We start from the raw sequence: 12,311 nt of genomic DNA on the forward strand, positions 1-12,311 counted from the left end.
TGTAAATTTTAAAGTCATTGGTGGAATTTGTTATGATTTCAACATCAGTTTCAGTAGTAGATGTTGATGGATTTAACTGTTTTGTCATCTCCGCCTGCAATTCTGACCTCTCTGTCGAAAGTTCCGTCGTTGTTGTCCTCCCCCCATGTTTTGTTTGTTCTGATTTGCTTGATGAAAATCCTGAGAAGTGGAAGAATTGCATGAATTCTGTTTCTCCTTAATTCTTTCACTTCTTCTAGGGGGATGTGACTTGTGATGTCGAGGTACCCTGAGTGTCAGTAGATGGATGAAGTCCATCCTGATTATTTTGAGTTTCAGGTTCCCTTAAGTTGGTAAGAGTGTCATTATGAGAAAGGGGTGGTGACGGATATGCAACCCCTCTCTCATAATCAGCTTTATCACGGGCTAATTTTTTTGTTTTAGTTTCCTGCAGTTTTAATAGACTGTGGTCTATACTGGTGAAAATCCGACCAAAATCATACTTGTATCTCAAAAATTCGGGATCGGATTTAATGGCAGTATCCAAAGAGTCCAACTCTTTAGTTAAAGAATCAGTCTGGTTCTGGTAATTTTTTATTAACAGTATTCCCAAAATTGTTGTTTGAGGTTAATACAAAAGTTTTTAGAAGTATGAACTATACCCCACTGTCACAACGAGCGGGTTCTTCTTTTGAAGGTTTGAAGCACACAACCGCTAACATCAACGTACCCGCAGAAACTAACCCAGGGATTTATGCTGCTCAACAACTGACACCTTTTCGTGGTGCAGTTTCGAATTCTACCAACATTAATCCTAATACCCAGAATATGCAGGAGAGACAAAACATGGAGGCGGCTTTGCCGAATTCCAATTCCAATGCTAATTTGCACTTGCCGTCCTTAAAGGACATGCTTTGAAAAACTTTTGTATTAACCTCAAACAACAATTTTGGGAATTTTGGCACCATGGAAAACAAAGAAACAGGTACTGTTCCATCTCACAACAATATTGTTGAACTGTTAAAATCATTGGATGCTAAGTTATTCAAATATAAAAAAATTACAACTAGAAGTTGTTTATTTGAGTGAATGCCTTAACAGGAAACAAATCCCTAAGGGATTGAGGCAGTGGAGGTATCCCACAGGTCTAGTTAGGAACTCTTTGTTTCACTATGAACTTCTACTTTTATTTGACCAACAGGGGTGTCAATTTTTAGAACTGTTAATAAAGAATTACCAGAACCAGATTGATTTTTTACTAAAGAGGTGGACTCTTTGGATACTGCCATTAAATCCGATCCTGAATTTTTGAGATACAAGTATGATTTTGGTCGGATTTTCACCAGTATAGACCACAGTCTATTAAAACTGTGGGAAACTAAAATAAAAACATTAGCCCATGATAAAACTGATTATGATAGAGGGGTTGCATATCCGTCACCATCCCTTTCTCATAATAACACTCTTACCAACTTAAGGGAATCTGAAACTCAAAATAATCAGGATGGACTTCATCCATCTACTGACACTCAGGGTACCTCGACATCACAAGTCACATCCCATAGACGAAGTGAAAGAATTAAGTAGAAACAGAATTCATCCAATTCTTCCACCTCTCAGGATTTTCATCAAGTAAATCAGAACAAATAAAACATGGGGGGAGGACGACAACGACGGAATTATCGACAGAGAGGTCAGAATCGCAGGCGGAGATGACAAAACATCTACTACTGAAACTAATGTTGAAATCATATCAAATTCCACCAATGACTTTAAAATTTACAATTTTTCCAATTACCCTGTTACAAAAGAGCTTGTCAACTTCCTTGCCAAAGGTTTAACATTTCTTCCAAGTAAACAAGCTGATTTAGCAAGAACTCTTATGGATTTTAAACTTTATTTACGTAATTTGAACCTAAGGCTCACCTTTGGGAACAGTTTTTTTGTCAATAACAATGAACCTAAGATATCTAGTCTTTTTAACCCCCCATTACACCCTACCTTAAGTTTATATGAGAAAATTTGTGAACTGGACCTAAGACACACATTTAATACACCATCTAATGGTTCATTTAATAAAAAGAACAGCATTACGCAAAATGAGAGATCATTGTTGGAAAATTTGAGAGCACATCACATACGTGTTCTCAAACCAGATAAAGGAGGGGGTTTAGTTTTTATGGAAGAAGCTCATTATGTAGAGAGAGTCAGGACATTGTTAAAAGTTGACACTTACACTGAGGTATTCCTAAATGAGATTAATGGTGCCTTTCGACAAATTAAGTCTTTACTTAATGACTTATTCATTGAGGAGACCATCTCTTTAGATGTCCTTAATTATTTGTGTATGCCAGCTCCAAAAATACCATCTTTTTTTGCACTTCCCAAAATACACAAAAGCATTCAAAACCTCCCCTTACGTCCAATTGTTAGCGGACGAGGTTCCATCACCTTTGCTTGTGCAAAATTCGTGGATGAAAAACTGAAAACATATTTAAAAACTGAATCACAAATTTGTCATGATTCATGGCATTTTTTAGAAATGCTTAACCTTTGGGTTTATGATGAATCCCTACATTTCCTTACTATAGACATTGGGGATCTTTATACCGTCATTCCCCAAGATCTGGGGTTAGAATGGATAAGGGATTTTGTGGCCACTAAGGGAGCCAGTAATGATGACATTCACCTAATAATGACACTTTTAGAAATTGTTTTGCATAACAATTTTTTTCTATTTAAGGACATTTTGTACAAAGAAATTCAGGGGTGGCCATGGGCTCCCCATGTGGAGGAAGTTTTGCCAATAGTGTCTTGTGTTTTTGGGAAAGGAACTTTTTATTTGAGGACAATTTATTCAAAGCACATGTCAGATGGTATACATGCTATTAAGATGATATTTTTATTTTATTTGATGGCAACGAAACAATGGCAGGGACCTTTGTGGAACATTTATCTTCTATGACTGAATTTTTGAAATTCACTTATAAATTTAACAAGTATAACATTACTTTTTTGGATGTTTTCCTGGTCAATGATCAAACAAATAGAAGATATTTAGCTAGCGTGTATAGGAAGCCCACTTACTCTAATAGTTTCCTACATTATGGAAGGTCCCACCCCTTCCACCAAAAGAAGGCAGTCATAAAGGGACAACTTGTTCGAGCGGCAAGAATGTCATCTCTGTTTTCTTCCTTTTTGATAGAAGTCAACACACTAAAGGATATGTTCTTAAAAAGATCATATCCTTTGGAACTAATAGACAATTTAATCTTGGGTGTGACTAATAAAAGGAAAAGAGGTGTTTTTAAACCCATTTTAGATGGAAGTATTGGGGAAACTAATCATTTACCCAATACTTTGGTTGAAACATCTCAGGATTTGATTTGTAACATCCAAAATATACAAAACAACCCAAATTCAACTTTTGAACAAAGTACTTCCTTTATCACAGCTTTTTCAAATACTTCTGGCCTTATAAAGAGTGTTTTGATTAAAAATTGGACTCTAATACTGACCAATCTCACTACACGTAACAAATTAGGCAAGAGACCCATTTTTATTTTCAGGAGAGGGTACAATTTAAAGGTTTTTTTTGAGAGACCACTCCCGAAATTAGTTAGTAATCCTGGCATGTTTAAATGTGGGAGATGTAATTTTTGCAAATACATAAAACTGTGCAAGAATGTATATAAAGTAGGTCAACAATTCCACATTTTTGACAAATATAACTTTGAAACAAAAGGGGTGGTTTATGTGGCTTTATGCGATAAATGCGAATGTTTCTATGTAGGAAAAACAGAGAGACCACTGAAACAATGCATTTACGAACACATTTATAACATTCGTAAAAACAATCCTAACAATGCCTTAGCAAGGCACATTGTGGAGAACAGGAACCATTCATTTTGGAACAAGTAGTCCTTGACAAGAGATGTGGCCCATGGTCTCTAATATTAGAAGAAAAAAAAACTTATGTGGCAATTACGCCTAAGTTCATTTAATTTCCCTGGTCTTAATGAGAGTTGCAATGTGAAATGTTTATTAAATTTAAAGGCCTTAGATAGATGAATTAATTTAGATAACAGAAGTTAAAATACATTTATTTTTTAAATTGTGACACAATTCTATAATACACCTTTAATTCTTGATGCAGGAAGTGATGTCAACATTACATACACTATTTAAAAACTTTTTTATTATTATTAACTCGTATCTGATGAAGTTTGACAATTTTGCCAAACAAAAGTGCTAATAAATACTTTTTATTTTTTACCTTTTGAGTGGACAGCCTACTACGTCGATTGTGGTAATGAGGATGAGGTCTCTGGAGCATGTGATGAGAAGGGATTGGGATTTCTTTAGATGTAGCATTTCTAACAGAGCTGCATCAGACATGGCTTTGTAAGTCAAGCAGAGATTACCTCTTAATAGATGATATGAGACAGAGAATAGTTGGAGTTTTTTGAGTCTGCCCATGTAGGACATGTGTTTAAGGCCTAGGATCCTCTTCATGAGGTACTTTTGTGGCCTCTCCAGCTGTTGCAGGTGTCTAGTGATGTACATGCCAAATGGGGCATTATACTCTATGATTGGTCTAATGAGGGAAGAGTAGGGAGAAATCATGACCTCTTTCTTCCTGGATGCAAAACCCTCGGTAATGAGATGTACAACATAGGAGGACTTTCTTACTACAGTGGCAATGTGGTGGTCAAAGGAGAGGTTGCTGTCAACCTGTGTCCCCAGATCTCTTATAATGCCTTCAGCATTCAGTGGGCACCCATCGATGTGGTAATTAGTGGGAACTGAGTTTTTTCCAAAAGGGATGATGACACATTTTTGGCCATGGTTCCGACACCAGTCATTGGTCTCAGTGAGGCCTTTCTGTAGGATGTCTGCATCACTTTGAGAGTTAATAATGGCTCCTAGGTTGCAGTCATTTGTGAACTTGGTCAGCCATAGTCCCTTCATGTTGGCTTGGACTTCTGAGAAGTAGATGTCAAACAGGAGAGGACCCAGGACCGATCCCTGTGGGACTCCACTAGTGATTGATTGGCAGTCTGACTTGAAGTCTGCTACGGAGTCTGCTACTTTTACACTGTGGGTTCTATCTGTGAGCCAATTTGAAATCCACCTAATGATATAGGGGTTGATGCCTAGTTTGGTGAGTTTATCAATAATTTCTGAGTGAGGAATGGTATCAGAGGCCTTGGCCAGATCGGGGTAGGCTGTATGAACTGCCTTACGTTCACCCACATCTCTGTTGATTGACTCAAAGAAGTCAACTAGGTTGAGAAGGCATGATCTACATTTTACAAAACCAGATTGTGTGGGATCTAGAGTTTGGAGATTCTCTATATCTTTGTTAATTAGGTGCATGATGATGCGCTCCATAGCCTTAAATATCAGACTCATCAGGCTAATGGGGAAATAATCTCCAGAATCTGTAGCCGCTCCTCCTTTATGGAGAGGGATGACTGTAGCAGTGCATCATTTGGTAGGGACAAAGCCTGGGGTGAGGTGTTGAGTGAACAGGGCACACAGATGTGGTGCCAGTTCACTTTGTAATTCATGTAGAACACAGCCAGGGATATTGTTGGGTCCCATGTAAACTGTATTCTTGGCCTTGGACAATGCAGCTTTAACTTGTGCTGCAGTAAAACTGGGTACCTGGCATTCTTCCAGTATTGAGATTGGTCCATTAGAGGGGAGTGAGACATAAAGTTGGCACTGAATATGTTGGCAAGATCTGTTGTCTCAGTATAGGAGGTACCATTGTGCAGTAACTCAGAGCAAATCCAGGTATTACCATGGAGATTCTTGATATAACTATAGAAGGCTTTGTGGTTGTTTTTAGTGTCTGCTGCAATTCTGCCTTCATAGCTGGCTTTTGAGGTTTTGTTGAGGGATCTCAACTTTTTGTTGAGGCTAATAAGAGAATTTTTCCACTCTTTGGACTTCACCTTTTTCTGCAACAGTTTCTTCCTTCTGTTGTAGAGTTTATTAATGAAAGGGGATCACCAGATTGGCTTTCTTTTTTTTTGTAGAAGAGCATCTTGGTTCTATTGGGTATGGCTAGTTCCATGCATTTATGTACATGTCCATACAATGCATTGGTGTATGATTCGGCAGTCATGCATCTATTTTCCATTTGCATGGATGCCGTGAAGTTAGTCACCTCTGTTTTTCTGAGTCCAGAGTCAGCTTTGGAGAAGTTTTTCATGGTGGATACCTTTGCGAGGGGTGTGGGTGAGATGTGGATTTCCATGGTGATTAATTTATGGTCTGATCTAACTAGGGAGGAATTGACTATTGGTGTAGAGCAATGGCTTCCCATGTAAGTAATAACCAGGTCAAGGATGTTGCTTCCTCTAGTGGGGGTAAGAATGAGCTGGTCCAGGGCATTGGAACTGATGAATTCCAGGTAGCATTGGGCCAGTGCATTGGTGCATGAGTAGTTTTCCCAGTTGATGGAGTGATAGTTGAAGTCACCTAGTACAAGAGTGTTGGGTTGAATCTTAATAGTTTCCACCGTGCTTAGGAATGTGGAGTGAGAGTCTTGGGACATTGTTGGTGACCTATAGCAGGCTATGACCTGAATCACTATCTTACCCAGTTTTAGTTGCACCTCGAGTGTCTCAGATGTGTTATGTTGGGCTACTAGTCTGGAGGTTTGCATATCCTTTATGAATATGGAGACACCACATCTTTGGAGCTTCAGTCCATGTTCTGGGCCCAAAAGGTGTGGAATGAGTTATAGACTGGTAGTGCAGGGGTGCTTTCTGCTGCTTTAAACCAGGTCTTCGTTACAGCACAAATGTCGATGTTCACCATTTTAAGGAGTGCTTTGAGCAAATGTATCTTGAGATTTAGATTCTAGCATTGAGCAGCATGACCCTCAGACTGCATTTATTTATAGCTGTTACGGTGATAATTTGGTCTTTGGAACACCGCCTAAAAAGGCACTATAGGTGTGGCAAGAGCCTTAGCCAGTACCCAGAAACCCAGCAGTGACAGATGCAGGCCATCTCTGGCAAAGCATCGAGGCTGTCAGTCATGTCATCCCAAGCAGACAGATACTGGATTCCCTTAGGCTGACACCAGGAATGTAGCCAATTGTTGAAGTCAATCATTTTATGTTTGTACTGTAGTATCATTCTGGGCAATGGTAGGATGCTGCTCAGGGCTAGGGTCATACCTGCCTTGGCCACATAATCCAAGAGCTCCACCTTGTCTCTTTTCATGTAGTCCAGGGAGGTGTGTCTCAGGTCATTCATACCCACATGGACAATGACAGTCATGCTTGTACTTATTGTGGAGTGACCTGAGTGCGTGTTTTATGTGTCGGATTCTGGCACTTGAGAGACAGCTGACTGTTACCTTCTCCTTATTCAACTTAGTGAGTGGGACATCAGTGTGCTTCACTATTGATTCACCAATGATTATTGTATTGGGAAAGCTGTTTTGCCTTAAGGGTTTAGGTTGAGGGGCACACTGTGTAGGTGAGATATGTGCCTTGTGGTTTGTGCTGTGTTGTGGTGGTCAAGTGCATTTCTGCCTTGGTGGTCTCTGTTGTTTGGGTAGATTTTTACTGAGAGCCTCTGTGAAGGTGGGTGTGTGGTTTGTGTTTTTATGTGAGGGCTGTGATGGTGGGTGTTCTGAAGGGCTATGTGTTCCATGTGGTGTGGTGCAAGCGTTGTCCTTCTCCTCTTGACCAGCTATTCCGGCATTGGCTGTTTAGTGCATGGCTTCCATAAGTGCATCTCTCACAAGTCTGAGTGTTGGGACATAAGAGGAGAGGGTTGTCTGCGTATATGAGGCAGTTGCTACACTGCCTCAGAAAGCCAAAGTTCACCAGGTTAATAGGAGGAAGCACAGGAAACTGACCTTTAGACATGCCAGGAGGGATGGTCATCATTACTAAGTACTGGAGCTGTTTCCTTATAGGATGTCTAGTGTTGATAGCATATATGTGTGCTACAATAATTGCTACAAAAGCCTGATGAAGTGCTGGGTAAATAAGCTAATTAAAGTGCAAGAGAGAAGAGATCTAGCAAGATCTAAGGGAAAAATTGAAGAGCAGACTTTCTGGCACTGGTAATATACTTTCAATGCAGTGCAAGCTAGCACACTTGAGTGTGTAGCAATAATAAAGCAAATGCAGTTAAAATAAATGTATTTCATAGGTTAATAAGTTCATAGGTAGGTACTCGGTTATTGGCCCTAGGGCCTATATAAGCCTAGCCAAAAAGGCACCCTGGATTTCGCCACCCAAGAAAATTATTTTCCTGTGTCCCCTGTCGAGCAGAGCCACAGAAGTGATCCCCAGTGTGAATTTCCTTTTTCCCATCCAATCATCAATATTTTTCTTGAAGAGTGCTAATGAGGAGCTCTGTTTGACATAGATAGGTAGTCTGTTCCAGAGTATGGGAAGTCTCTGGGACAGGAATCTATCCCTCCAGCATGTTCATTTTATTGTGGTGACAAGGTTTAGGTTCCTACAGCATGTAGCTTGGAGAGATTGGGATTTCTTAAGTGGAGCATGTCCAACAGCTCTGGGTTTGACATAGCTTTGTATGTTAGGCAGAGATCACCTCTGAGTAGGCGATATGCGACGGAGTAAAGCTGAAGGTTTTTGAGATGGTCTGTGTAGGGCATCTGATTGAGGCCAGTAATCCTCTTTGAGAGGTATTTCTGTGGCCTTTCCATTTGTTGTAGATGTCTTGTGAGGTACATACCAAAAGGGGCATTGTACTCTATAATGGGTCTAATGAGTGATGAGTAGAGGGGAACAATGACCTCTTTTTTTCTGGATGAGAACCCTTTTGTGATGAAGTGTGCTACATAGAAGGATTTCCTGACCACTGTGGCGATGTAATTATCAAAGGAGAAACTACTGTCCACCTGTGTCTCAAGGTCTCTTGACTACCACCTATGTGGTAGTTCATGGGTACAGAGTTTTTACCAAAGGGGATGACAATGCACTTTTTGGTATTGAGTTTCAGGCCATGGCTTTGACACCAGGCATCTGTATCAGTGAGGCTCTTTTGTAGGATGTCCACATCATTAGGAGTTTCAATTATGGCTCCTAGTTTGCAGTCATCTGCTAAGTTCATTAGCCAAAAACTTTCTGTGTTAGCCTGTACTTCAGAGAAGTAGATACCAAACAGGAGAGGATGCAGGACTGAACTCTGTGGTACTCCACTTGTCACTAGTCTGAAATAGGATTTGGAGTCTGCTACTTTCACATTGTGGGTTCTGTCCATGAGCCAGTTGACAACCCATCTTGTGACATAGGGATTTATACCTAGCTTAGTGAGTTTATCTATAATTCCAGAGTAGGAGATGGTGTTGAAAGCCTTGGCGAGATCTAGATAAGCTGTGTGAACCACCTTACTCTCATCTATGGCTTTGGTGACTGCTTCAAAGAAGTCTATCAGGTTTAGGAGACATGATCTGCCTTTTACAAACCCGAACTGGGTGAGGTTCAGAGTTTGGAGATTACCAATGTCTTTGTTTAAGAGTTCATTTATTATACTTTCCATGGCCTTGCAGACCAGGCTCATCAGGCTAATGGGGTGGTAGTTCCTGGGGTCCATCGTGGCTCCTCCTTTGTGGAGTGGCATAACCGTCACAGTGTGCCATTCAGTGGGCACAAAGCCTGAGGTGAGGCTATGATTGAACATGGTACTTAGGTGGTGTGCCAGTTAATGAAAAAAAAATACTTAAATCAAGTGCAAAAAGTAGTATAATCAGAAAAAAAATCAAAATGGAGGCACCTAATGTCTCTTTCTCCTTTTTGTGGTTCTTGTAGTCTGCAGGATGCCAAAACAGGATCCACGGAGCTTAAACAAGTGCAAACCTATGCAAATACGGGCTTTTAATCCAGATAGTTGAAAGGGATAGAAAACCTTCCCAAATGGCCAATAAACTACCATTTCAGAGCCAGAAACCACTCCTCTTGTGGTAGATAGGCTACCTAGTGCTTACCACTCCCACTGATAAGATGGAAGGCTTCCTTCTAACACAGAATGGTCTGTGGAACTCAGAAATTTACAAAACAGTCCTGGATAGAGCAAATCTGTATCTGGACTACTCTAGTAACAGGAAAGGTGGAAAACAACCTTAGAATTTTTTTTTTCAGAAAAAAACAGTTAACTTGTAGCTGGAATACCTCAAAAAGGGTTTAAACTGTGCAGCTCAAGCTCTGGATGCTGCAGACCTGTATTTAGACTGCTACTCAACTTTAAGGTTAAGAACTCAGTAAGAAAAAACTCACAATGAAGCACAGATTAATCACTTATAGTCAACAGAATAACACTTGTAGAATGAAAAATACAGTTAAACAGCAACTAAATACAGCAAAATGCAGTTAAACAGTAATGAATTGCAGTAGATAGCAATGAAATATAGCTAATCAGTAGATTGCTTTGAAACAATAGCTCACAAAGCACAACAGTAACAGACAGCGCTAATAAAGCAGTGATTCAGTAGAATACTGTCATCAATTCAGTGAGGCTACCAAGAAGCAGTAATATATATGGCAAACAGCAAAATGAAGTAGAAAGAGGTACTTTTTTTAGAAAGTGAAGAGACAGAAGATAATGAGATTATTCAAGGTTCAGAAGCTAAAGGGGTGGGCTTTTACTACGTTCTTACAATAAACAGTAGAATAAGCTGATGTTATGTGACTGAGGGGAGTGTCCAGTATCAACTTTATACTAGAGGCATCAAAAAATAGGAAGCGAACCACAACCTTAAACCAACCAGTAAATACAATAAAGGTTGCAAGGAAAGTCACCAGGACAACCACAGCAAGAAAGAAGGTTTATTCAAACCCCAGCACAGAACAGCACAGTAAAACATATACCAGAGGCGGGCAACTCAAAGCCACCAAGATTTAAGACCACCACAACAACTGGGCATGTGGGTGGGAAAAAAACAGTTGTACAGAATACAGAGATATGTAGTAAAATAGAAGTGCAGAAGACAATTGAAAATAAACACTTATCTTTTTCCAGAATTATAGTAATTGTAACGAAGCAACCAAGTTCCACAAAGAATTAAAACCAAAAGTTGTTTATTATCGCAAAAACATCCAGTAAGCGCTTTCGCTTAAAAGCTTCTTCAGACTGACATTGCCACACTTAAGTGCATTAATTTTCTTCCACTCATAGTGGAAGCAAAAATAACTCCATTTATATGTTATATAATAAATGTTGGTTACCTAATTATTTATTTAGTTAGTTAGTTTAGGTAGCTCACCGTGAAGTTGCTTAACTTGTCTTTGTATTCTATCTAAAGGGGAGGTTCTAGTTGTTTCATAAGAGATCTATATACATTCTTTCACTTTCACTTGTAATCTAAAATATTTCTGGTAACATCATGAGATACACAGAGTTGTAACAAATTTGTAATTTTCTTCTTTAACACATCATCAAGAAAGCATCAGTACAGTTAGTATTTGTATTATAAAATATATTTCAACATTTACCATTTGAATTATTAAAAGAGAATCTAGAGATGAAAAAATATAAATGTGACTGTATGCCCAAGGAACACATATAAAAGCATAAACTGGAATCAGTTTATTTTAACCAAGGTAAAGTATGAGGAAACAGTACAAATGAAAATTGCAAAATCAAATCCCCCAGTTAAGTGCCATAGCTGAGATCTTCATCTCATTTTTTAAAAGATATAAGAAATATCAGAACTATCAAACTGAAGTTAGAATATTTTTGGAAAAATAGTAATAATGTAATACTCAGTACAGAGTACAGCAATCCCTCTTTTACCCCAATTTCTACTGAGAATATTCTATTCTATTATATGCTGGGGTACACTCCTGACAATCAGAAAGTTTAGAAGTAGTTGTTTAATAACCTCACCAATCTAAGCAAGGAAGTTACCACTATGTTCATATAATAAAAAGTGAATAAGACAGATATGTACAATTTTTATGTACTGACTAGAGCTAGCAAAGAAAACTACTTTGGACAGAAGGACTACCATATTATTTATTTCCTTTAAGCAGATCATGCAGACTTCTTAAACTGCTATGATATACATGAGATTAAACACTCCTAAACCTGTAAAATCGTATGGCACTCATATCTGATTAATCTTCAAGATCGTAGAATGAGGAGAAACTTAAATCTTCTTGATACTAATTGGTTAAATGTATACCTCATAATTTATTTGGATATCTCAAATAAATGAAGGATAAATCCCTGAATATGACCCAGGCAACTTGAATTTGATTAGTGACGCAGGTGTTTAGTGGATTTGGCAGCAAGGATGGTCGTGCATTCCCTAAAGGAGAATGCTGCACT

General features: G+C 38.9%; 1 protein-coding gene across 1 annotated transcript in view; it reads left to right on the forward strand.

The window, feature by feature from the left end:
* The first annotated feature begins 945 nt into the window (after positions 1-945).
* The window catches only part of LOC122790539 (vomeronasal type-2 receptor 26-like), a 109,362-nt gene continuing 97,996 nt past the window's right edge, over positions 946-12,311 (forward strand). Inside the window, exon 1 of the mRNA XM_044058088.1 lies at positions 946-964. Within this exon, the coding sequence (XP_043914023.1) occupies positions 946-964 (19 nt within the window). The remainder of the gene's footprint in view (positions 965-12,311) is intronic.

This window comes from Protopterus annectens, chromosome 16.part0 (genome assembly GCF_019279795.1).
Source record: "Protopterus annectens isolate FY-2018-M chromosome 16.part0, PAN1.0, whole genome shotgun sequence".
In the NCBI taxonomy this organism is placed as follows: domain Eukaryota; kingdom Metazoa; phylum Chordata; order Ceratodontiformes; family Protopteridae; genus Protopterus; species Protopterus annectens.